At 35.7% G+C, this 26,381-nt stretch overlaps 1 protein-coding gene across 1 annotated transcript in view; it reads left to right on the forward strand.

The window, feature by feature from the left end:
* The window catches only part of Homer1 (homer scaffold protein 1), a 99,164-nt gene that overhangs the window by 26,851 nt on the left and 45,932 nt on the right, over nt 1-26,381 (forward strand). The window contains exons 2-5 of the mRNA XM_042690916.1: nt 5,762-5,918; nt 8,054-8,185; nt 10,373-10,465; nt 16,323-16,462. Coding sequence (XP_042546850.1) covers nt 5,762-5,918; nt 8,054-8,185; nt 10,373-10,465; nt 16,323-16,462 — 522 coding nt within the window. The remainder of the gene's footprint in view (nt 1-5,761; nt 5,919-8,053; nt 8,186-10,372; nt 10,466-16,322; nt 16,463-26,381) is intronic.

Consider the following 26,381-nt stretch of genomic DNA (forward strand, 5'->3'; position numbering starts at 1 on the left):
GCTCAGTGGTAGAGCGCTTGCCTTGCATGCATGAGGCCCTGGGTTTGATTCCTCAGCACCACATAAGCAAAAAGAAAAAAACCGGAAGTGGCGCTGTGGCTCAAGTGGTAGAGCACTAGCTTTGAGCTGAAGAGCTGAGAGACAGTGCCCAGGACCAGAGTTCAGGCCCCACGACCGGACCCCCCCCCCCCCCAAAAAAAGAAACCCTAAATATAATTAGTGATATCAGTAATAATGATAGAATTTCATAACCAACTATTAGTGAGGTAGTATATATCTTGAACTTATCTTTGTGTCTCCTAATTACTGTAATAAATCTAAATTTTATGAGCTGTTAATGTGTGTTTCATGGAAAAGAGTTCTGAGGCCAAATAATTTCCCCTAGACTGAATAATTCAGGCTAAATGTATTTCTTTATTGTAGAATTTCTTAGACCCTTCACTACTATAATGTATATTTTACATATTTCAAACTTATTTAAATATACAGCACATTTTTCAGACTATTGTTCCATAGTATGTGATCCGGTTTGTATGAGTGTGAAGTATTTTACATATTTCAAACTTATTTGAATATACAGCACATTTCTCAGACTATTGTTCCATAGTATTTGATCCGGTTTGTATGAGTGTGAAATAATATAAAGAAAATAGTGTTTCTAATCTTTATAATTAAGTGCTAGCCATTGTATTAAAAAAGATATTAACCAGAATACTTGGACATCTGGGACAATCAGTTTCAAGTTCATTTCATGGTTTTGTTTTTTCAGATTTCAGTTATGCCTTCTCTGCTACGTCTTAATTAATTAATTAATTAATTAATTAATTTTTTTGTTGGTCATGGGGCTTGAACACTGGGCCTGGCGCTGTCCCTCAAGCTCTTCAGCTCAAGACAAGCACTCTTATCACTTGAGCCATAGCACCACTTCCAATTTTCTGGTGGTTTATTGTAGATAAGAGTCTCATGGACTTCCCTGCTGGGCTGGCTTTCAACTATGATCCTTAGCTCTTACCCTCCTGAGTAGCTAGGATTACAGGCGTGAGCCACCAGCTCCCAGCTTTCTTAAAAGTTTCATTTTCCCCTAAATGACATTTATTAACATGTGTAGTATTGCTTTTCTCATCTGATCCTTTAATCTTACTTCTTTCTGCTTCTCTTCCTGCATACTGGCACTGTGATCTTTTCAGTCAATCCCAGACTAAAAATCTAGAAGATTCAGATTCCTTCTTCATTAGGATCCTAATCAGGATTTCCCTACTTTGGCCCAAACTCTTGGGCTGAATAATTCTTGGTTGTAAGAAGCTATCTGTCCTGCATTGTATGTGTTTAGCAACATATGTGGCTGCTTCCTACTACATGCCAATCTTTTGGGGTTTTTCTCCTTCCCCTAATAATCCAAATTAGGTCCTTGTGTATACTAGGCAAACACAGCGTTGTCTTATTTAATTTCAAACTGCAAGACTATTTTCTATTTATAATTTCAGTCAATTCCAGTGCATACCCTCATGAACTGGCTTCTTTATTTCTTCACTCCAGTCTCCTTCAAAGGCACTCATACTTATTAATGTTCCTCATGAATACAATAGTGTACTGTGCTCTCTTCTCACTGTGCCATAATTTGTTTCAAACTTTCCCTAAGCATCAGTTCTCCCTCATACTACTCAATATTCCTCAGTTTCTTATTTTCAGATAATTGTTCATGATGGAGCGTATTTTATTTTAAATACGTCTGTCTTCTCTCACTTTTAAAGGACAGGCATTGTCCCTGGTCTCTTCTCTTTTCTCTTTACTTTTCACGAGGAGGACAGCAGTTTGGGAACCCAGAGCTAGATTGCATCCCCAGCCTCCATCTTGGAATTCAATAAAAGGTTGGCTGATTCATTAGTATGTACTTTCAGATGCATTACACTGTCATTGTAGGAATTTTCTTCCTTTTATTAGTGAAAATTATTTCCCTGATATTTATCATCCAGACTTGGATAGGTTGGCATTTGATCTCAGAGAAATCTTGAAATATAACTCTTTAAGAAGCCAGCTGTTCATAGGAGATTTCGGAAAAAAAAACCATGTACTTAAGATATATTGAAATGTTGTCTCCTTATAACTAAAAGACTTTTTAAAATTCAGAACAAAATTAAATTGTAAGGATGTGGAGAGCTTTTTTATTTTTATTTTATTTTTGTCAGTTGTGGGGCTTGAACTCTGGGCCTGGGCGCTGTCCCTCAGCTCTTCAGCTCAAGGTGAGCGCTCTACCACTTGAGCCACAGCGCCACTTGTGGATTTCTGGTGATTTATTGGAAATAAGAGTCTCACAGGCTTTCCTACCCGGGCTGGCTTTGAACCTTGATCCTCAGATCTCTACCTCCTGAGTAGCTAGGATTACAGGTGTGAGCCACTAGCACCCAGCTGGAGAGCTTTTACTGGACTGAAAACCTTGCATTTTCATTGAGTGTGGATTTGTTTAATTGGTTATAGAGAGCTTGAAAATCATTGTGTTTTTTATTTATTAGAACACAGTCCTACAATCCTTAACCTGCACTACAAATGAAACAAAAACAAAAAATAATTCAAGCTGGATGCTGGTGGCTCACACCTGTAATCCTAGCTTTTTTGAGATCTGAGGATTGCAAGTTTGAAGCCAGCTCTGACAGGAAAGTCTATGAGACTTTGATCTCCAGTAAACCAGCAGAAGACCAGAAGTGGCACTGTGGCTTAAAGTGGTAGAGCACTAGCCTTGAGCAGAAGAGCTCAGGGACAGTACCCAGACCCTGAGTTCAAGCCCTACAACTGACAGAAGAAAAAAAATCAAGTCACTAAAGAATAAGGCCCTATCTTCTTTCCTCATATTCTTTAATAGAGTTATATGTTATTACTTAGAACTAGCCATGATTAGTTTGATAAACTACATTTTTACCAGGAACTTTAAAAGGTGGAAAAAGTTATGCAACTTTTAGAAGATAACTCAAGTTGTAACAGAACCTCCCTTCAAGTCAAGAATTGAGAAGGGGGGGGAGGGGAAAGAATAAGACTTTACAAATCAGAATCCTTCACTCTGCACGATGTCTTGTAGATTAGTAATTCTTTGTTACATGAATCCATATATAATAGCAGTTAAGCAAGAAGAAATAGCTTTCTTTTCATTTTTAAGGAATGGCAAAAAAATTATCAATTATTTTCAGAAGAAATTCTATACAGGGAAAATTAAGACCTATATGTAATTCCAGGACTCAGCACTCACAGCACTCAGGAGGATGGCAGATTCAGTCAGTATGTATGTAGTAAGACCCTGTTTGGAAAGAAGGAGAAAAAGGAGAATGAAAAGCAGAGAAAGGAGGAAAAGAATGAGGGAGGGAAGGAGAAAGGAAGGTAGGAAGATAAGGGGAGGAAAAGGAGAGAATGAGTCGTCAGGAATAAAGGGAAAATAAAGGTTGTAATGGACATTCCCAGAGAAAACTGGGAGATAGGTTACTTATAGGAAAAGTACTTCCCTTTCACATCAGCACACTTAGGTAAAATGGACACAGAAGACCTGTGATATCCAGCTACTTAGTATTATCAACCTGATGAGCCATTTTGCCAACAGCCTAGATTTGCTTTGACTTTTTATCATTTTTTTGTTTTGTATGTTACTGTTTTTCTTCAATATTTTAATAGTATTTGATATTATTGAACTGAAAAAAGTGAATTCATTTAATTTCCAACATTTAATATTACAGTTAAAATGTTCTTTTGTACTTTTAATTGCTTCAGCAAAGAAAGTATGTATAGTATATTAACCATAAATGTTTTCAGTAAGCTGTCTGTTAGCAGAATAATCTAGGGATATTTGGTGGGGGGGTGGGGTGCCAGTACTTGGGCTTGAATTTGGGGCCTCATACTCTCAGCCTTTTCACTCACAGCTGGCACTCTTGCCATTTGAGCAACACCTGCAGTCTGACATTTTGCTGGTTAATTGAAGATAGAGTCTGGAGAACTTTGCTGCCCAGCCTGGCTTTGAATCAAGCGCCTCAGATATAAATCTTCTGAGTGGCTAGAATTACAGGTTTGAGCTGCCAGTTCCTGGCTTATAAATGGTAAAATGAGCCACCAGTGCCTAGTTTTAAATAGGTAAAATCTGTTAAGCATGCGGTGGTCAAATAGAAGATAACTTTTTTTTTCAGTACTGTGGTTTGAGCTTGGGTCTTGCACTGCTGGACAAGAACTCCACAACCTGAACCATACTTCCAGCTCTTTTTGCACTCATTATTTTTGAGATAGAATCTTAACTTTATGTCTAGGCTGTCCTAGACCCTGACTCCTTATATTTATGCTAGGGTGACAAGTTTGAGCCATCACACCCGTTTGTTGTTTATAAATTTTTATTGGTAGATATGGGATCTTGTGATCTGTTTTGTGTAGGCCGACTGCAAACTGCAATTCTTCTGATCTCAGCCTTCCAAGTAGCTAGAATTACAGGTATGAATCTCCAGTGCAAGGCTGTACTACTTTTTCTGAACTTTTACTTCCTAATAACAGGTAGATCTGAGCCAGGCAAAACTTTTTTAAAGTTATCTATTATTATTATTCTTCACAGTAGAATTATGATCTGTGAAGGCACCAGGAACACTGAATTAGCAAACACTGAACAATTGTTTCTAGGAAAAGTACAGTTGACTGCAAGCCTCTATTCCCAGCATTTTTGTAAACTAGCAGTACATAACATTGTTTTATTTCTCCCTCTTTCTCTCTCTCTCTCTTCCCCACTTTCCTTTATCCCTTCCTTCTTTCCTTATCTCTTCTATTTTTGGGGGGAGGTTGTTTTTGAAATATAATCTCACTATTAGTACAGACCAGCCTTAAACTTGCTGTTTGGCCGAAGCTGTCTCAAATTTGCCATCCTCCTGTCCCATCTTCTCAGAGCCTGAGATAATAGTATGGGACACTACAACTAGATTTTGTGTTTTTCTGTTTATGTATTGTTACTGAATTAACATTAAACTCATGGCTATCAGTAATACATGCCTGAGTGAAGCTTATCTAACATATGTTTTCTCCACAAGGCATATATAGCTTTGCTGTACCTAGAAACAGACAGAGCTTAGTTAGGAACATTTCAGCACTATGTTGAAGACCCTCTTAAACAGTGAAAATACCAACAATGCAATAAAGGACACTTGTTTATATAGTATGAATGATGAAGAAAGAAGGTAGAATGTTGTCTCGATTAAATTCAGATGGAAGCATATCAGATGGCTCACATCTTTCCACTGATCTGGCTATCTTTAATAGTAAAAATATGCTGTATTAGCTTTGGAGTTGCAGGTAAATTTTATTGGGTGAAATTGTGTATGTAGAATCTGAATAACAAGGATGGACTATAATTTTTTTTCTGGTCCTGGGGCTTGAACTCAGGGCCTTCGCTCAGTCCCTGAGCTTCTCTGTGCTCAAGGCTAGTGCTCTACCACTTGAGCCACAGTACCGCTTCCAGCTTTTTCTGAGTAGTTTATTGGAGATAAGAGTTTCACAGACTTTTCTGGCTCGCTGGTTTTGAACTGTGATCAGCTAGGATTACAGGCACAAGACGCCAGCACCCTGCTCTATAATTGTTTTAAAGAAGCTTATAACTGAATACTTAATATTTACATTAGAAATAAAGTTTCTCCTGATTTGGGGTATATGGGAGTTGTTAGCTATGCAGAGTCATTCCTTTAATTCATGTTGTTTTGTTGAATGAAATAAAATAAGCTGCTTTCAGTTTGCCATTTTCTTTTCTGTCCTGCAGGGAGCAACCTATCTTCAGCACTAGAGCTCATGTCTTCCAGATTGACCCAAACACAAAGAAGAATTGGGTACCCACCAGCAAGCACGCAGTTACTGTGTCTTATTTTTATGATAGCACAAGAAATGTGTATAGGATAATCAGTTTAGATGGCTCAAAGGTAAGTTACATTTACTTTATGTACTCTTGATGTTTTGCTACATACTGTTTAGCATTTCTGTTTTATTCTGATTCATCTTCACTAAAATATTTGAAACTTACTTTTTATGGTGCTAGAGTTTGATTCAGGGCCATGTGCTTGCTAAGCTGGTGCTCTATTACTTGAATCACATCACCATACCTCCAGCCCTTTATTGCACTAATTATGTTTACAGTAGGGACTCAGTTCCCACCTGGGTGTATGCATGAACCTGATTAGTCTATTTTAGGTTTCCCTTGCTTGCTAGAATAACAGTCATGTGCCATTGCATCCAGCTTTTTTCACTTAGATGGAGTATCATGGACTTTTGCCTACGCTGATGATTAAGAAGGGGCTCTCGGGCTGGGAAGGTGGCTCAGTGGTAGAGCGCTTGCCTTGCATGCATGAGGCCCTGGGTTCAATTCCTAGCACCACATAAACAAAAAGAAAAAAGCCAGAAGTGGCGCTGTGGCTCAAGTGATAGAGCACTAGCCTTGAGCTGAAGAGCTGAAGGACAGCGCCCAGGCCCAGAGTTCAGGCCCCACTACCGGACCCCCCCAAAAAAATAAATAAATAAAAAAGAAGGTGCTCTCATATAACAATAGACAGCACATCTACTTTCTGTCCAAGAAAGGAAAAAGCCAGTTTTATTGTCTTTAATAAGGCAGGTATCCATGTAGCTACTCATCCATACCTGCATAGCTCATAAGTATTTTATATTTATACTGTGTATGATAAATTTATTCTATGTTTGACTTTTCATTCCACTTTTAATAGTTCACCAAATGTCTGTTTATGGATTTGATAGCATGCATTTTTTTCAGTTTTTTAATTTAAATTTTATTGTAAAGGTGATATACAGAGGTATTATAGTTACATAAGTAAGGTAACGAGTACATTTCTTTTAAACAGTGTTACCCACTCCCTCATTTTCTCCCACTTCCCCCAAGTCCCCTCCTTGCAAGTTGTAAAGGTCATTTCCAAACTAGTTGCTAGTGAGTACCACTGTTGAATTGATACACCCTTTGTCCCCACCTTTTCTGTGATTTCCCTTCAGTTCCCCAAATCAGATAAACACATACAGGACAAAGGATAGAGAAATCAAAAACAGTGACCCGGAATAAACCAAAGGAAAAAAAAGAAAGAAAAAAGAAATAACTGCAAACAGTGCCACTTTTTAAAAAAACAAAACCTCTTGTTGCCATTTCTTGGAGTTCATTTTGATAAACATCATTTTATATGGTCATATTGACATAGCTATTGAGCCATTGTGATCCTCTTCTATGTTCTCAGATGCATGCTTTCTTTTTTTTTTTAACTGTTTTTTATTACTGTTGGAATTACATTTTAGTTTTAATTTTGGAGAGCACTAAAATGACTTTGGTACTGGCAGAGCAATGAATTAAGATGTTATAATAGTTGAAATCTATCTTCATGATCTCCCAAGTTAATATTTAATAACATGTTAAAGTACTATTTTTAAGAAATTATGTGTTAAATAGAAGTGATACTGTCATGAATTGTACTACTTTATAAGAAAAGAAGTTAAAGCTTATATTTAGTAAGTTTTGTCCCCTGTAGTAAAGGAAAAACTGAAAGACTTTTCAGTATCATGATATATTTCAGGTAAGTCAACCTTAGGAAAACTTCTTTTCTTATGGATATAGAAAACCAGCATCACTTTTTCTATTGATTTTTCTATTCAATTTTGAGAGATTTTTTTTGTAATGTGGGATCTTTCTGTTATATGCAAACACTGTTGTGACTGAGGTCTATTTGCTTCTAGTGAATGTCATTAAATTCAATAAACAATGACCTTAAACATTCTTGGGGAAGAAACTGACCATGCTAAAAATGCTTTGATGTTTTCTAGATTATAGAAAAACTTTGAAATATAAGATATTGAATTTTTAGTGGAAAGAATTTCATTGTATTTATAGTTGCTGGTTACTGTATTTTTCCATTGTCATTTATGCCAGAAACTACTTCTACACTTACCTTAATACATTAAAGATTGTTTTTCAGTGATCCTAAATTTTTAGAACTAAATAGTTCTGTGCTTAAATGCTTGTTTGATAATTTTGGCCTGGTTACACATACTTGTTTTTATTTTTCAGGCAATAATAAATAGTACCATCACCCCAAACATGACATTTACTAAAACATCTCAGAAGTTTGGCCAATGGGCCGATAGCCGGGCAAATACTGTCTATGGATTGGGATTCTCCTCTGAGCACCATCTTTCAAAAGTAAGTTAAATCATAATATCTGTAAAATCTTCATCTTTAATTCTGACATATTGAATAGATAACAGCAAACAGGTTATAAAATACTTGGGAAATTTGTTAATATTCTCAGAATAGCAGTAGTGACTTTAGAGCAAGAAGCAAGAGATCATTAGATTCCTCTGTCTCTTAGAAAATAGTATACATTAAAAATAGTCATCATAGCAGGCGCCTGTGGCTCATACCTGTAATCTTAGCTAGTCAGGAGGCTTAAATCTGAGAATCACAGTTGAAAGCCAGCCTAGGCAGAGAAGTTTTTGAGACTCTTTCCTTCAATTAAACACCAAAATAGGTGGAAGTAGAACTATGGCTCAAGTGATGGTAGAGTGGTAGCCTTGAGCACAAAAGGTCAGGTACAGCATTCTAGCCCTGTGGTCAAGCCCCAGGACTAGCACCCAAAAAAAAAGGTTAGCATTTATTAAGAAGGGCTTTTGTGTTTTATTATCTGTATGACAAGATATAAAAGTTGGGACTTAACTGTTTCAGAAGGGGTTTTGCTCAGAGATTTAACACCCCTCAGTTAGACATTGTCTTCATGATAGGAAAGTATATCAAGCTCTTCTGAATTATGAAACCTGAACCTAAGGCCTGACATAGTGGCACACACACCTGTAATCTTATCCATTCTGGAGGCAGAAATGAGGATGATATGGTTCAAGGCTAACTGACAAAAAGTAAGACATCTCAAACATGTTGGCTCATGTTTGCAATCCCAGCTATTTGGGAGGCATAGGTAAGAGGATCATGCTCTGAAGATGACTGCTGCACAAAAATGCATGAGACTTTATCTGAAATTAAAGCAAAGAAGGTCTTGGGCATGGCTAATGTGGTAGAATTTCTGCTTAACAAATGCAGAGCCTTGGGGCTAGGAAGGTGGCTCAGTGGTAGAGCGCTTGCCTTGCATGCATGAGGCCCTGGGTTCGAATCCTCAGCACCACATAAGCAAAAAAGAAAAAAAGCTGGAAGTGGCACTGTGGCTCAAGTGGTAGAGCACTAGCCTTGAGCTGAAGAGCTGAGGGACAGCGCCCAGGCCCAGAGTTCAGGCCCCACGACTGGACCCAAAAAAAAATTAAAAAAAAACAAACAAGTGCAGAGCCTTTAGTGCAGAGCTCTTGGATCAAATTCCAGTAACTTCCTGCCACAAATCCCTCTGAATCTGATAGTGACACAGATTTCAGCTTCCTTCCCCATCCCACCGCCCACCCCCTAGTTCTAGGGCTTAAACTCTGGGCTTGAGTGCCGTCCCTGAGCTTCATTTTGCTCAAGGCTAGCCCTCTATCACTTAAGCCACAGCTCCCCTTCTGGCTTTTTCTGAGATTAACTGGAGATAAGAGTTTCATGGACTTTCCTGCCTGGGCTGGTTTTGAACTGTGATCCTCAGACCTCAACCTCCTGTGTAGTTAGGATTACAGGCATGAGCCACTGGCGCTCAACTAGATTTCAGCTTTTTGATATGATAGTAGGCACATATAAATTAGTATATTAGGGAAAATGGTATTTTATCTGGATTTAGAGTCTCAACTCTGATGCAATACAAAGTGAGAGCCAATAAACAGGGTGAGGAATTTTATTCCTGTGTTTTTCTAAGAATTAGCATTTCATGAGCAATATTTTGTCTTCAAATTATCAGTCTTAAAGACCTTGTAAAGTATTTCACACTTTTCTGGTGCTGAACATTACTGTTTAGAAATCTTTGGGAATAAATTTTTATTTTTGTCATTGATAATAGTACATTTGTAATACTGATACTTTAGTAATAACAAATTATTTCCTTAGGACTCTGATGTTAATAAGTAGATACCTAAATTCAGTTTTCTTAGTAATAAAGAAAACATAGTATGCTATCTTTATTGATTCTACTTCCCACCCTCTGCCCACATTGGTCTTACATAATTTCTGAACAACAGAGGTATATAAATACAATGGTTAATAGTGAATTCCAACTTATTTATATTTATAATACTTTTATAAGATTGATCTTGAGCTTTATGTATAATAATTATTTGATGATAAGCTTCTTTTTCTATCATATTACAAGTTATAATTGCTTTGGAGGCTGTACTGCTTGTGTAAGAAAATGAAAGCAAACTAAGGTAAAAATGATCACTGTGTGGCTTATTTTGTTAATGTAGATAGTCTTTATACATTCAGTTTGCAGAAAAGTTTCAGGAATTTAAAGAAGCTGCTCGACTAGCAAAGGAGAAATCACAAGAAAAGATGGAACTTACCAGTACACCTTCACAGGTAAAGATTTCATTTCTGTTTGTGTTTATGTGACTTGTTAGTTTCAGTTATCCTTTATGCTATTGTTAATTTGGGAAAAGTTTACACTCTCTGATCTCTGTTGGTAGTTTCTTTTCTGTACATATCATTGTAAGAATATTTAAAAATTCAAGTTATTAATGAAAACTCAGATCAATCTACATAAAACTTAAAAGCAAAAGTAGCCAAAGATGATATAGGTTGGCCTGTGCTTTTATTTCATTTTCTTTTACATAGATGGTGGTGGTCAGAGAAATTAGGACATGAAAGGAACCACAATAGAGGTTCAGAAAAAAATACAAGATATACTCATAGGATATGGAAACTAGGCATGGTATACCATGTAGAACCCCTTGGGAAAGCCTCGGAGATGGTCAGGCAGAAAGCAGGGGCAAAGGGAAAACCAAGGTAGAGCTTTTTGTGGCTTTTCCATGGAAAACTCTAGAATTAGCTATCAATAGCATTAAGTCACCTGGCATCTGGCCCTAGGATTATTAAGGTAAAGGAATAGTGTCTCTGAGGTATGAAGGCCAGATAGAGGAAGATGTGGTTTTGAGCTAGTAATTTGATATCAAATGGGATACTTCCTGCAGGGCCTTTGGTTCCTCTAAGGCTTGAAATCAGGAGGGTTGAGTTCCAGACCATCCTGAGCAAAAAAGTAATGTGACCCCTCTATCACGATAGAAAACTTTGGGTATAGGTCACACACTTGTCATTCCAGCTACAACAGGAACAAGTATAAATAGGAAGGTTGTGGGCCAGACTAACCCAGACAAAAAATGAAGCCCTTTCTCAGAAATAGTTAATACCAACTGAGCACTGCTGGCTCATGCCTACAATCTTAGCTAATCAAGAGGTTGAGATCTGAGAATCATGGTTTGAAGCCAGACTGTGCAGGAAAGTCTGTGAGACTCTTTATCTCCAGTTTAACACCAAAAAACCAGAAGTGGAGGTGTAGCATTAAGTGATAGAGAGCTAGAATTGAGCAGAAAGGCTCAGGAACAGTGTATCTAGGCCCTGAATGAAAGCCCTATTACCAGAATGCCTGGCTTAAATGAGTAGAGTGCCTACTTAGGAAGTATGAAGCCCTGAGTTAGTTTTTACAGGAAGATGAAACAACACATTAAGTAAGAGAAAATTGAAGGACACCAATTATAGTGCATTAAAGCTTGCCATTGTTTCTTTCTCTTTATCATAACATCTTTTTTAATTAGTTGTATACTATCACCTGTTGTTTGGATAACTACTCTTGCATGGAATGCTTGTCTGTAAGCCTTTACTTTTGCCAGAGGGATGTATCAAAGATACTTATATTTGGGAAATGCTGTGAAAAATAAAAAAAAAATAGGGAAGTATAAAATCAAAGTCATCAGCATTTGAGAACCAAAATAGGCATACTTTTATCTTTCAAAATATTTTACCTGATTAGTAATGTGTCTAAGCCAGAGAGTGTATTCAAAAAGGTATTTCTTTCATTTTTTTCCTACTCTTCTTTCTTGTAATGTTTCTGTTTCATTTGAAGTACATTACCCTAGGCCAACTTCTAGCCTACTCACCTAAAATTGGGGGCTTAATTCACTATTGAGTTAATTCTCTGCCTGAAAAGTAGGCTGTTACTTAGGAATTGGGCAGAAAGAAGAATAAACAGAATAATGAGTTACTGTTTAGGTGAAATAATCAAGAGTAATAGATACTAAATCGGTCATAGTTAACACATTAGTTAAGAGTACTTGGGTCTTCAGAACGGAGGTGTAGCTCAATGGTGGAGTACTTGCCTACCATATTATCAGGCCCTGGTACCCTAGCATCCAAAAGAAAAAAGTATAAATTTACAAGTCAGATAAATTTAGACAAATCCTTTTTCTGTTGCTGTAGGATCTTGGGAAAGTTGTTTTACCCAAATATGTATATATATATTGGTAGCCTTAGCATAACATTTACTTTATAGAATGGTTTAGAAGAATGAGTATTTAATAATGTAGGCTGTAGAAACTGGAGGATTTGGGCTGGGAAGGTGGCTCAGTGGTAGAGTGCTTGCCTTGCATGCACTGGGTTCGATTCCTCAGCACCACATAAGCAAAAAGAAAAAAGCTGGAAGTGGTGCTGTGGCTCAAGTGGTAGAGCGCTAGCCTTGAGCTGAAGAGCTCAGGGACAGCGCGCAGGCCCAGAGTTCAGGCCCCACGACTGGACCCCCCACCCCCCCCCCCAAAAAAAAAAAAGAAATTGGAGGATTTTAATCTTTTATCTAACCTTTATTAATTTTACGAAATTAAGACAAAGTGCTCCTGTTTTGTCCACAAAATGGGAAAAATACATTCTGACTAGGGTTATTGGAAGAGTTCAGTGAGGGTTGGGAAGTATTTAGCATGTAGTAATTGCTCAATAAATGTAAATATCTGTGGCTGATGGTGTGATTATAATGGTGAAGCTACTGATATAAAGCCTTTAAATGGTAGCTGGCACATAAGAATTACATAATACAATTTAGATGCCTTAATTGTATACATGTTGCCTCAATTCTGTAAAAGGCTTGTAAAACACACATTATTGAGTCCCTCCCCCACTATATTATTTAGTAAAGCTGAGATGGGGCTCAGGTTGTTTTCATTTCTAACTCCTGAGATGCTGATGCTGTTTGGACTATGCTTTTAGAAGCAGTATGTAGACATTTTGCCTCCGTAAAGGCTTGAGTAGAAAGAAGCCAGGCATTTAGAGCAAAGTTCCATTTCATCATTCTTAGACTTTTGGAGGGATGTGTGTAGAGAATTAAATCTAGAATGAGCCTGACCAAGTAGCACAATAGCTTATAGTCAAGAGATTGCATCAAGTTTAGGTAAGGTTGAAGAACAGGTATGTGTGAAGGAGTGGGATGGATTGGGAGAACAGGAGCTTGTTGGAATTAAAACCAGTAATCCATTTATCAGATGTCAGTTAATATGAGAAGTTTCTTAGGAAATAATTTGTGCTTTTATAATTTATAAATTAAAACTCAGTAATACAGTGCCTTATTTTTCACTAATACTTTGATTATGATCTATTGTCTAGAATCCCACCATATCTTTTTTTTTTTTTACTTTTTCTTTTTAAGTATAGTGGTATTGGGATTAGAGCTCAGGGCCTTGAGCTTTTGAGCAGACATTTTACTACTTGAGCCATGTTCCCCAGCCCCTGCCCTCCACCTTTTCTTCCTTATATAAACTATACTGGTAGTGAATTTCCTCCCAATTCCCAGAGGCTTGCTCCCTGCAGTCTTTACATTAAAAAAAAAAAAAAACATAAGTGTGATATTAGATTTCTATGTCATTTTTCTGCTATATAGTGGTACTTATGATATATAATAATACAGAGTAAATTACGTATGCCTAATTCAGTTGTGGGGTATATTTTAATTTTTAGCCATTTACCTTCACTGTTTCATTTGGTTTTCATTAAGATAATCATTCTGGTTTATATTCATACTTTATTAATTTATAAAATAGTCATTATATGAATATAATTGATATAAATAGGTTAGGGACAAGTACAGCTGATTCTTAGTAAGCATTTAATGCAAGTGGTGGGTGAAAAATACATAAGAAGAATGAAGAATAACCCACTAACCTTGTGCATCATCAGTCAATACCCTTTACCATAGAGAAGGCAGAACATGGCTAATGCAGAAAGAGATTTTTCCCCCCCACAGTTCTGATGCTTTGAAGATGGTAGACTAGTGCTCTACTTCTGAGCTATATCTGTAGCCCTATAAAAACTATTATGACTCCACCTAAAAGTAACCTGTTGTGCCACTGGAGCTGAGGATGGGCCACGGGGAGAGGGGCAGAAGAATGAAAAAGGAAGGGGGCAGAATAGAATGCAGGCGAGAATTCATTGTATATACTACAGAATTGATAAATATAAGGGAAGGAGTAAGAGTGAAGATGTTGAAGTAGTGTAGTGACACAGATTAAGATGCATTGTACACATAAACTACTTTGCTGCAAAAAAAATTTAATACCTAGCCTAAAATTAAGTTACGGGAAGGGGTGGGGAGTAGGTAGGTAGGTGAGAAATGTTGAAAGAAGTGATATTGATCAAAATGCACTGTATTCATAAACTGCTTTCGTGAATGGCAACTCCTTTGTACAACTACTTAAAAGTAATAAAATATTTTTTTAAAGGACCTATTATGAGTGTCTGAAAATCCCAATTTCAGAGATAGTAGCTCTGGATGGTGACCAAGGATAGGAAATAATTTATATCAAAAGATTAGAAGATGTTTATCTGAGATCTCTACCCCATCTTTATTTCTTTTTCTCTTTTTCTTCTTTTTGCTCTTTTTCTGCGCTACTGTGTAACAGGTTTATCAAATGAATGATAACCAGGTATTAGAAACCACCTATAAGAATAAATTACTATTTTTATTACTTACAAGAAGAAATATTGCCCAGATTTCAAGCTCCATGACGGACAAAAAAAATAAGTAATAACTTGTGTTACATATTCAATTTTATTTTCTAGAAGAATAAAGTAAGCTTACTTTGATAGGCAAATCTTGATTAAAATTAAAGATAAGATTTGTGAAGACAATTCTATTATGACTACTAGAGAAGGAAAGCTGGAATGTACTAGTAGTATTATGATATATGTTATTAAGGTATTTCCGGTTACATTTCCAAATAGCTCTAAATGAATTGAAATTTAGAGCAGATTAAAAATTTAAATTTGTTCCAGATATCATTTAACCCTCTTTTCCTCATTCTCTTCTTCTCCTCTAGTTCCTTCTTTCTCCAAAGCAAGATTACATATTTCTTTTTGTTTGTTTTGCATTTTTCTGCTATTTTGGGGTTTTTTTGGAACAGGGTCTCACTCAATAGTACAGACTGACCACAAACTCAAGGCTTCAGCTTCCTGAGTGGCATGAGCCATCACAGTCACTGTAATCCTTTTTTTTTTTTTTTTTTTTAAGTAATTCTTTGACTACTTGGTTTTCTTTGATAGCCCATGGATTTAAACTCAGATCCCTGAACTAGGCTGGTACTCTACCCTAGTCCTAGAGTTTATCTAATAGGATGATTTCACTGAAGGAAATGGAAGGGATCCAGGGATATATAATAGATAATTTTGTACATCAAGAAAAAGACATTCATTTGCTTCTGAATTTTAAATGCCATGTCTTCAGACTGACATTTTACTAGTTCATTGGAAATGGAGTCTCAAGGACTTTTCTGCCTGGGCTGGCCACAAACCAGATCTCAGTTTCATGAATATCTAGGATTATAGTAGTGAGCCACTGACTCCACCTTTGAATACCTTTTATTCTGACCAAATAATTGCTTGTAGTGTCCTAAATTTTTTCAAGATTTTTGTATTGTTTGGTTTGGTTTTTGTTGGTCATGGGGCTTGAATGCTGGGCCTGGGCGCTGTTCCTGAGCTCTTCAGCTCAGGGCTAGTACTCTACCACTTGAGCCACAGCGCCATTTCTGATTTTCTGGTAGTTAATTGTAGATAAGTGTCTCACAGACTTTCCTCCCTGGGCTGGCCTTGAACCATGATCTTCAGATCTCAGCCTCTTGAATAGCTAGGATTACAGACGTGAGCCACCGACGCCCGGCTTTTTCAAGTTTTTTGAAACTACATTTCCAAATTGTGTTGTGCTTATCATTCTAAGGTGTATTGTGTTTCAGTGAATTTTATAGCTTGCTTTGCTTCAAAATATATTTCTGTTTAAATTATTTTTAAGCTTTTTCTTAAATTTCTATTGAAGTTTTGATCTTTAAGATGTCAGAGGTGGTTTTAACTTGAAGATGTATATTTGAACAAAAGTGTAATTATTTTTTCTCCCCCACCCCTTTTCTTGCAGGAATCAGCAGGTGGAGATCTTCAGTCTCCTTTAACACCAGAAAGTATTAATGGGACGGATGATGAAAGAACACCTGATGTGACACAGAACTCAGAGCCAAGGGCTGAACCAACTCAGAATGCATTGCCATTTTCACATAGGTACAGATTTAATTCAGCAATCATGATTAAGTAAAAAGTGTACATATGGAAATATATTGGTTTTAGAAATTTTTAGAATTACAATCTTTGAATGAAAGTACCAGGGCAGATTGTTTTTTCTTATTAATGTATTGTTCATAGTTGCTGAGATGGACTGAGGTAAATGTTTTCCTTTAGAAAAAGGTATATTGAGCTTATTACAGAATTTATAATATTCAGTGAAATGAAATATAAATCCTTCTGCCTATTTTTAACAGGAGGCTTTTAAAAACCTCTTTGTTAACTTGTTTTCTTTTTCCTATCTGTTCTTTAAGGCTTGGAAATTGCAATTAAAAAAAAATAGAATTCCCATTCTGAAATTATACAGTAGTCCTAGAGGTTACCTAAGAGCATGATTTCACTGAAGGAAATGGTAGGGATCCAGGGAATATGATAGATATTTTTGTACATCAAGAAAAAGAAGTTCATTTGCTTCTGAATTTTAAAAGAATTCAATGTTTTAAAAAGATACAGTTTGTCCTACAAGTGTTGCAAACCAGTTACAGTAATTATTGACCATACTATGGTATTTTAAGAGGTATTTATGGAGGCTTATGATATTATAGTACTGTAAACTTAAATATCTTATCAGTAATCTATTTTAAAATATTTTATTTGAAAACTTTCATTTTTTGATAGTTTTAGTTAAAACTATCAAATGAAATACAGAATTTAAGATTTCTTTTCATGTAATAATTGTAATGAGCAGAAGACAGTCATTATAAGTGTAAGAAAATACCTTAATTTAGTAAAAAAAAAAAGGAGTTTGTTTGACATACTGAGCAGAATTTTATTGTCTTTTTATGAAAATAATGAGAAGCATTGTGTTTCCAGTGGTTTACAAAGCTCCAAAGTCCAATGAGAGTCCTTAGATATCACTTCTGTATGGTTAGATTTCAACACATTTTGGATGGGGGAAGAAATGTAACTTCCTAATGTTTTATTTTATTTATTTATTTATGTTTTTGGTCGGTCATGGGGCCTGAACTCTGGGCCTTGGACACTGTCCCTCAGCTAATCAGCTCAAGGCTAGCGCTCTACACTTGAGTCACAGTGCCACTTACAGTTTCTTCTGCTTACGTGGTGCTGAGGAATCGAACCCAAGGCCTCGTGCATACAAGGCAAGCACTCTACCATTAAGCCACCTTCCCAGACCTTATTGTATGTTTTTTGAGAGACCAGTTTTTAGGAAATCAAGTTCTTTGGCATACTAAGAATTGTGAAATGAAATGAAAGCTAGGTGCCAGTGGCTCATGCCCATAATTCTTGCTCTACTAAAAGGCTGAGGTCTGACAATTGTGGTTCAAAGCCAGCTGGGGCAGGAAAATCTGAGACTCTTATCTACAATTAACCACCAAAAAGCCAGAAGTGGAGCTGTGGCTTAAGTGGAGAGCTCAAGAACAGTGCCCAGGCTCTGAATTCAAGTCCCAGGACTGGCACACATGTGCTCACTCACACACACACACACACACACACACACACACACACACACACACACACACACAGGTGTGAAATATTTTAAACTATGAGGATTTTGATTAAAATTGAAATTTGTTAAATGTTAGGGTCATTGGAAATTAGCATTGAAAGACCTTGTACCTAGATTGAAGAAGAATAAAATTGAGAAAGGTTTTTTTAAAAAAGAAATGAACAAAAGAAAATAATTTGAGGTTACTTTTTGCTTAAAATGATAATTATTTTGCATAAATTAAACATTTTGTAGTTAGCATGTGTATTTTTCTTTCTAAAACTATAAAGATGACTAAAGACAGGAAAATTTTTAGTTTTCTAATCTAAGACTATATTCACACTGATGTGTTATATATGCAATCTTTTAATCAGAGACTATAATTTTTATAATCTTAATTAGCAATGATGATATGGACTAAGTAAGTGGTACATTACTTGTCTAGCAAGTGGAAGGCCCTGAGTTTAAACCCTAGTATCACTTTCAAAAATAATTAAGTATACAATTTTTAAAATACTTCATGATGAGGGAAGGAAAAGTTTCTGGACTTCTATGTTCTAATTAACATATCCATTTGATAAATAAACTTAACTGTACTCAACTAATTATAGAATTGATTTCGTTAACACCTAAATTGAGCCATCTCCATTAAACACTGTGGCATTTAGAAATAAGAGCTTATATAAATTTAACATTTGTAAAAGCTATTTCTAGTTTACTTTATGTACCTAAATTTTTTTTCATATTCCCTGTTTTGCTGATCCTTAGTATTTGGCATGTTTAACAGGGATTGGTCTTCATCTATTACTTTTTCTCTGTAAGAGAAAAAAGAGTCACTTTGAGCCTGGCGCCCGTGGCTCACGCCTGTAATCCTATCTACTCAGGAGGCTGAGATCAGAGGATCATGGTTCAATGCCAGCCTGGGCAGAAAAGCCCCTGAGACTCTTATCTCCAACTAACCACTAGAAAACCAGAAGTGGCGCTGTCAAGCAGTAGAGCACTCAGCTTGAAATGAAGAGTGCAGGGATAGCGCTCAAGCCCAGAGTTCAAGCCCCACGACCTAAAAAAAAAAGTTACTTTGAACATAAACTTTCTTGACTACTCAAATTTATAGATTTACCATGGAGATAGATGTTTGACAGTTATAAATATGTTTATAAAGTTAAGAATCTTAGTAGGTCAATTTAAGATTTTAGTTGGCTTAAAAGTATTATGTCATGTTACAGTTATTATTTTACAAAAATGTAACTAGAATTTTAGAACTCTGAACTTCATCTTGTGATTTTTTTTTTTTTTTATTAATCAGTATTCAACTAGTACCTTGGTGAAATCAGTATTTCCATGTGAGGTAGACTGAGTGTTCTGTAGTTATTTCTAGAATCCTAGAATGTCAGAAATAGAAGATATCTCAGGTATGGAGTAACTGTAGTAGCTTGAAATCAATTTAGTAATTATCCATAGCATTCTGAAAATGAAAATAAGTAGAAAACATCAAAGTAAAACTCACATTGAGTAGTACCTATTTCAGTAGTGCGTGTGTGTGTGTGTGAGTGTGTGTGTGTATGTATGTGTATACCCATGTGTGCACATATAAGCTCTGGATTAGTGAAATGTCAAAATTTGAAGGCTTTTTTTTTTTTTTTGGACAGGTAAGAAGACTAAATCCCAGAGTGTAGGCAAATTGTCCTAAATAGTCACAAGTTCATTAGTAAGAGTTGACAGCTCAGCTTTATCCACCCTTGTTGTTACTGTTGATTAATAGTACATTTAAAATAAATTGCAAGTATGATCATATTATTATGCCTATACTCCTATACTAGGAGGGCCATATAGAAATAAGGTTAGTATTTCATAAAGTAGGTCCAGTAAATATATTAGAATATATTTATTTTAACCTGAAACTCTTTAATGTTTAAATTGGATACACTATTCTTTTTACCTATGCAAAGGAAGACAATCATGATTTTTTAAGGCTTATTTAGACTGTTTTCCCTTCTGTCTCAGTACTTAGTTTAAAAAGCAAAAGTTTTTTTCTAATACTTCTCTAAAAAGTAAGCAAAAATCATAGAATGTCTTTAAGAAAAGAATGTAGGGAATCCTTTACCCAGTTAACTAAATTAAAAGTTGACTTGAATGCCTGTAATCCTAGCTATTCAGGAGGCTGAGATCTCAGGATCACGGTTTGAAACCAGCCCAGGCAGGAAAGTCTGTGACATCCTTATCTCCAATTAATCATAGAAAAAGCTGAAAATGATGCAAAGGCTTAAGTAGTAGAGCGCTAGCCTTGAGCAAAAAGGAGCTCAAGGACAACGCACAGGCCCAGAGTTCAAGCCCCAGGACAGGCAAAATATAAAAAAGAGTTATACTAATAGCATCTTGTGTTGGGTGCTGTGGCTCACATCTGTAATCCTAGCTACTCAAGAGGCTGAGATCTGAGGATCTTGGCTCAAAGCAACCCAGGCAGGAAAAGTCTGTGAAACTCTTATCTCCATTAAACCACTAGAAAACCAGAAGTGGTGAGGGACAGTGCCCAGGCCCAGAGTTCAAGCCCCACAACCAAAAAAAAAAAAAGCTTCTTGTGCTCTTCTTGAAATAAAAATGTGTGCCTGAATCTCATGAGTCATTAAGATACCAATAGAAGCCTTCATTTTCATTTAGCCCTGAAAGTTTTAGTATTACAGTTATAGATTGTCTATACTCTCTATAAGCTTTAAGTTTTTAAAGTTATGTAGCTTTAGAGTTAAGAGAGTTTTTTAAAATTTCTTTTACTTTTTGTATCTTTTTACTATACAATTTTTTGTTAGGAAGTCTTAAATTATTTTAAAAAATGGCGAGTCTTGTTTCATCTCTACCTCAGCCACTCCTCTATACTGTTTTTTTTTTTTTTTTTTTTAAGAGAGTGTGCTGAGGATCAGACCCCAATGCACACAAATGTTAGTCAAGCAAATCCTAGAATAAGATTCCATTCAGCATAATTTTTTAAATTATTTTTAAAGCTTATATACTAAACTATTGCAACTTTTTATATTTTACCTGATTGAGTAGCATTATAGATTACTTTGTTTTGTTTTTCAATTATACTGCTAAGCTAAATTTTAAATGTATGGGTTGTTTGATACTACTTATTCAAGTGCTATAGCACTGTTTATGTCCTTGTTATAAACTATGCAAAATATTCTCATTAAACTAGTTTCAATGAATTAATACTTTCTTAGCATATTTTTAAAAATGCTTTAAAGGTTTAGGAATGTGTACAATAGGGAGTTCACGCAAGGGTGAAATGTTCACCAATTTCTTTGAGGATATATTACTCGATTTTATCTAAATTGCTATTCTTTTAAAAATTATTTTCAACTTAAATGATAAAAACCTTTTGGGATTGATAAAATATACACTGGAGTATTTAGGGCATCGTTTTAGACTATAAGTCTTAGATTAGTTCTAGGCTAAATAGACTAGAGTTTACAGTGGGAAAAGGTTTTGTTCTGTCATTCAAGGGCATTGTTTGGTCATCTGTGTAGAATTGTAGAAGTTATTTCTTACAAGTAATAATAGATTTTTTTAAGATTTAAAAATACTTAGAATTCTTTTGGAAATAGTTAATTTTATAGTATTCCATTGCTATTGGAATGTTATACTGAAATGTAATCCTGAAAACAAGTTTTTATTTTGCTCATTATACTTTGATGCTCAGATATGCAGTACTATATTCACAAATAAAACTGCTTATATTTTTGAGAGTTGAGAACAGGCATTTACTATTAGTTTGTGAAGGTATTTTTGTACTGAGAAATTTTGATGTTTATTATATGAAAATTAGACTCTTTAAAGCACTAATTATATATGGATTCTTCTAATGTTTAGATAGTATGTTCTTACGGTGCTGCTAGACTTTATGTATTTTGGAGGTACTGCATGTATCTTCTATTCTGTTAAGGGATATTTCTGCTACTTAATGTGTTTATGTTTCCAACAGATACTCATTAAAGAATGGATGCAGAAATGTTACTTTGTAGTATATTGGTTATACTTTAAACCAGTGCAATAACCATAATATTACCAAAGTTATTATTTCTGGGTAGATTTGTCTATTTGTGCGTATTAAAGCATCAGAAAGCCACTACTTTATCATTGTGACTAAGGATTTTTATACAATTTCAAAAGCTAAAATTTCATTCAAAATTTTACATCCATTTTCACTAAAATATAAAAGTATAAATATAAAATAAAATATACAAAAGGTACTTTATCTTTAATTAAATACAGTTATAGGTCTTTGAAGATGTTACAAATAAAGGTGAATGATGTTGAGATCAATCTCACTACTGAAACTCCCCATACTATCTTATCTATCTCCCTCTTTTATATATAGAAAGCAAAACTTAGAAGATTATAAGTATTAAAAAAAAGAAAAAAATAACATTTCTGTAGATAACATTCATTGAATAAAACTAAATAAAGCTGGAACTTAGCTGAGTGCTGGTGGTTCACACCTGTAATCCTACTCAGGAACCTGCTATCTTAGGATCATGGTTTGAAGCCAGCCTAGGCAGGAAGGTCCATGACATGTTCTCATGTGTAAACTACTCAGAAAAAGCTGAAAGTGGTGCTGTGGCTCAAGTGGTAGAGTGCTAATGTTGAGCAAAAGAAGCTCAGGGACAGTGCCCAGGATCAAGCCCTACGACAAGTAAAAAAAAAAAAAAGGATATTGCTAAGCTACATACCTCCCTTTAGTCCTTTTCTCTGCTGTAATTAATGAGAAGGAATGTTCATCATTCCATCTCTAGTTATGATCAGCTGCTGTTTTTAGCATGAATAGCTAGAGTTATAGGGTGTGGTAATTTGCCATGGGTCAGATTGATCCTAGATTATATCTTCCCAATGGAGGTCTTTTAAAAATCTTAGCTCATTAAAACTCTAGCACTTAGCGGGGAAAATGTTTTTCATTTGGATTTGGCTTTCTATTTTCCCTCTTAGCAGAGTAGTAAGGGCCAAGACAGAACCTAGACAGAGGCAAAGCAAGCCATATATATGTGTGAAATTTGTGGTATGTATGATAGTAAAGAATGGAGAGGTCTGTGGTAAAGTAAATGCAGAATTTATCTAATGATACCGTTTTTTTTGTTGTTTTAGTTGTTGGTTTTAAAAATGAATTAAGTCAGGGATGAAGTGAAGATGACCCTAGTCTAGGTTTTCAAAAGGAACACTTGTAAATATTGGGGCCAACTCTTGCTTCTTGTGGATAGATAATACATTAGACTCACATTTCATATGGAAATAAGCTGAGAATTCACTGAAATATATTGAAAGTAGTCATGCTGTGTCTAGGGAGGCACTTATAAGGAGTGTATAAAATGTAGGTACAACCAAACAATAAAAAAATATATATTGTGCTTTGTATCTGTTTTTCATTTTTTACTTACTGTTTAATATAGCCATATATCCAGTGTTGATCAAATCACTGATTTTTGTGACCCTTGCAAATTGAAGTTTAAAAGTTAATATCAAGAGTGATATTGGGGAAAAGTGAAGGAAGGGGTGACATTGTCCAAATAAGAAATGTACAATCATTCTCTCACTTGAGAACCTCTCTGTAGGACACCTTAATCATAACAATAAAATTACATTAACTTTGAAAAAAAGAAAAATTAATTAGTTCGTAAATAAACATCTAAGTATGTTTTTTTAAGTTGATATTAGAACTTTGAATATTGAAGGAGCTTTAGCTGTTAACATACGTTGCTCAACTACATTTTATAGAATTGGACGCAAATCTAGGGAAGAGGTATTTAGTAACATTATTTGGTAATGGTTAGGTTACTCCAGGGAAATCATTAGAGATTTTCCTTCTTAGGGCAGCTCAAATCACTAAACTCCAAGGTTTGTTTTTTCTCTCACTTTTTAAATACAAGCTAATTTTTATCATAGTTCAACAATGGCAGTTACATGTTAAGCTCACTTCCTTAGAAATTCTTGGTTTCTGAGCTAGCTTTTATTTTTTTTCTAGATATCCTATGTAATTTCTTGCCATCTAAGATGCTGTGGATAATAAGTTTGTTAAATAAGTGTATATATTTTTTTCTTTTAACTGAGATGACAGAAAAAAAAAAGGATTGGTGCAACCTGATCATTAACATAAAAGTGTCATTGGGTAGAGCATGAAAAATACTGATTTGAAGAATAATTGGCTTATGCCTTTATTTTATTAGGACCCACTTAGCTGTTAACATTCCTGTGCTATTTTTAATAATAGCTTTTTGAAGATAGAATTTATACACCAAACAATTCATGTAAGGTGTAAAAATCAGCACTGGAAGTTACACAACTAGGTAAATATACTAAAAATGCTATGGCTATTAACAGCCACTTCTTTTCCCCATACACACACACACACACACATCTACCTCTCTTCCAACCTGAAACAACTACTAATGTACTTGTTATCTTGAATATTTCATGTGCACAGAATCATATAATAATATGCTGATCGTATGGTAGTTCTGTTTTTAATATTTGGAGAAACTGCCAGACTATTGTACAAAGCATGCTATACCATTTTACATTCTCAGCAGAAGTGAATAAAGTTCAAATTTACCCACTTAATATCACACTTCTTTTGTCTTTCCTTTCCCCCGTATCTTGGTGCTAGGGATGCTAAACAGGCCTTGAGCATGATACATAAACATTCTACCACTCAACTACTCTTACAGCCCTCTATTTTCCTGGTTTTTTGTTTTGTTTTGTTTTTTACCCTTTGAGTGGTTGTCACTGTATGGTTGTGAAGTTTTTTGTGTTTCTGTTTGTTTGTTGTGTTTGTTTTTGTTTATGTAGTCCTCTACCACTTTGAGCCATAGTTCTACTTCTGGTTTTTACGTGAGTAGTTGGAGGTAAAAGTCTCAGACTTTCCTGCCCAGGCTGGCTTTGAACCACGATCCTCAGATCTCAGCCCCCTGAGTAGCTAGGATTACAGGCATGAGCACTGGATTATAGTTTTGTTTTGTTGAGGTGTGTGTGTGTGTGTGTGTGTGTGTGTGTGTGTGTGTGTGTGTGTGTGTGTGTGTGTGTGTGTGTGTAATACAAGGGGATTTTATTGTTTAGTCCATATGTGCACACATGCACTTCAAACATATTCACTTCTACCATATTTCCATTACCTTTTTCTTCCCCTTTCTAAACAGATTTTATACATTAACATACACATATAACATCCTTCAGTCCTCATATCCCAGTATGCCTTTCTTTCATCTTTTCCTCTCCCACTGAATAGTCCCCTTCTAGTAACTTTTACACTTATGACTCTTTACTATTATCATTATTGTCATGAATTCATTAGCCATTTGTCTGTTCAATTTGCCCATTTCTATTAATTGGATTGTCTGTTTTATTGAGCTCTTTGTATATTCTACCAATTCTTAATTCATTGCATAACTGGTAAAGATTTTCTGCTATTCTGTGGGTTATCTTCTGGTTCTGGTAATTGTTTTGATATGCAGAACTTTTTTAACAGGGAGGGCAATGAACTCAGGGTCTGTGCACTATTCCTGAGCTTTTTTGCTCATGCCTAGTGCTCCACCACAGGAACCACAACTCTACTTCCAGGTTTTTGCTCATTAGTTGGAGAAAAGAGTTTCACAAACTTTCCTGCTTGGACTGACTTGGAACTGCAAGTCTTCAGAACTTAGTCTCCTGATTAGCTAGGATTACAAACATGAGCCATCAGCACCTGCCACAGTATGCAGAACTTTTAAATTTGATACAGTCTTGTTTGAATGTTTTTGCTCCTATTTCCTTGGTAATTAGAATTCTATTACAGAAATAATTACTATACCTATATCTTTCAGAATTTTTCCTTTATTTTCCTACTATAGTAATTTGAGTTTCAGGACTTACACTAGGTCTTTGATCCATTTGGACTTGATTTTTGTACAGATTAAAGATAGGGATCTGGTTTTAGTCTTCTGCACATACTGTAATCAGTTTTCCCAGCACTTGTTATTGAACACTATATGTTTTTGGGCTTTTTTTTGTTAAAAATTAGTTAGCTGTAGCTGTATGGGGCTTGAACTCTGGGCCTGAGCGCTGTCCCTCAGCTCTTCAGCTCAAAGCTAGTACTCTACCACTTGAGATACAGCACCACTTCCGGTTTTCTGGTGGTTTATTGGAGATAAGAGTTTCACGGACTTTCCTGCCCAAGCTGGCTTTGAACCTCAATCCTCAGATCTCAGCCTCCTGAGTAGCTAGGATTACAGATGTAAGCTACCGGTCTTGGCTTTTTTATTCGCGGATCTTCTCTTCATTAGTCTTCGTGTGTGTGTGTGTGTGTGTGTGTGTGTGTGTGTGTGTGTGTGTGTGTGTGTGTGTGTGTGTGTGTGTGTGTGTGTGTGTGTGTGTGTGTGTGTGTGATCTCGGACT

This window comes from Dipodomys spectabilis, unplaced genomic scaffold (assembly GCF_019054845.1).
Source record: "Dipodomys spectabilis isolate Male_0828 unplaced genomic scaffold, ASM1905484v1 ptg000140l, whole genome shotgun sequence".
NCBI lineage: Eukaryota > Metazoa > Chordata > Mammalia > Rodentia > Heteromyidae > Dipodomys > Dipodomys spectabilis.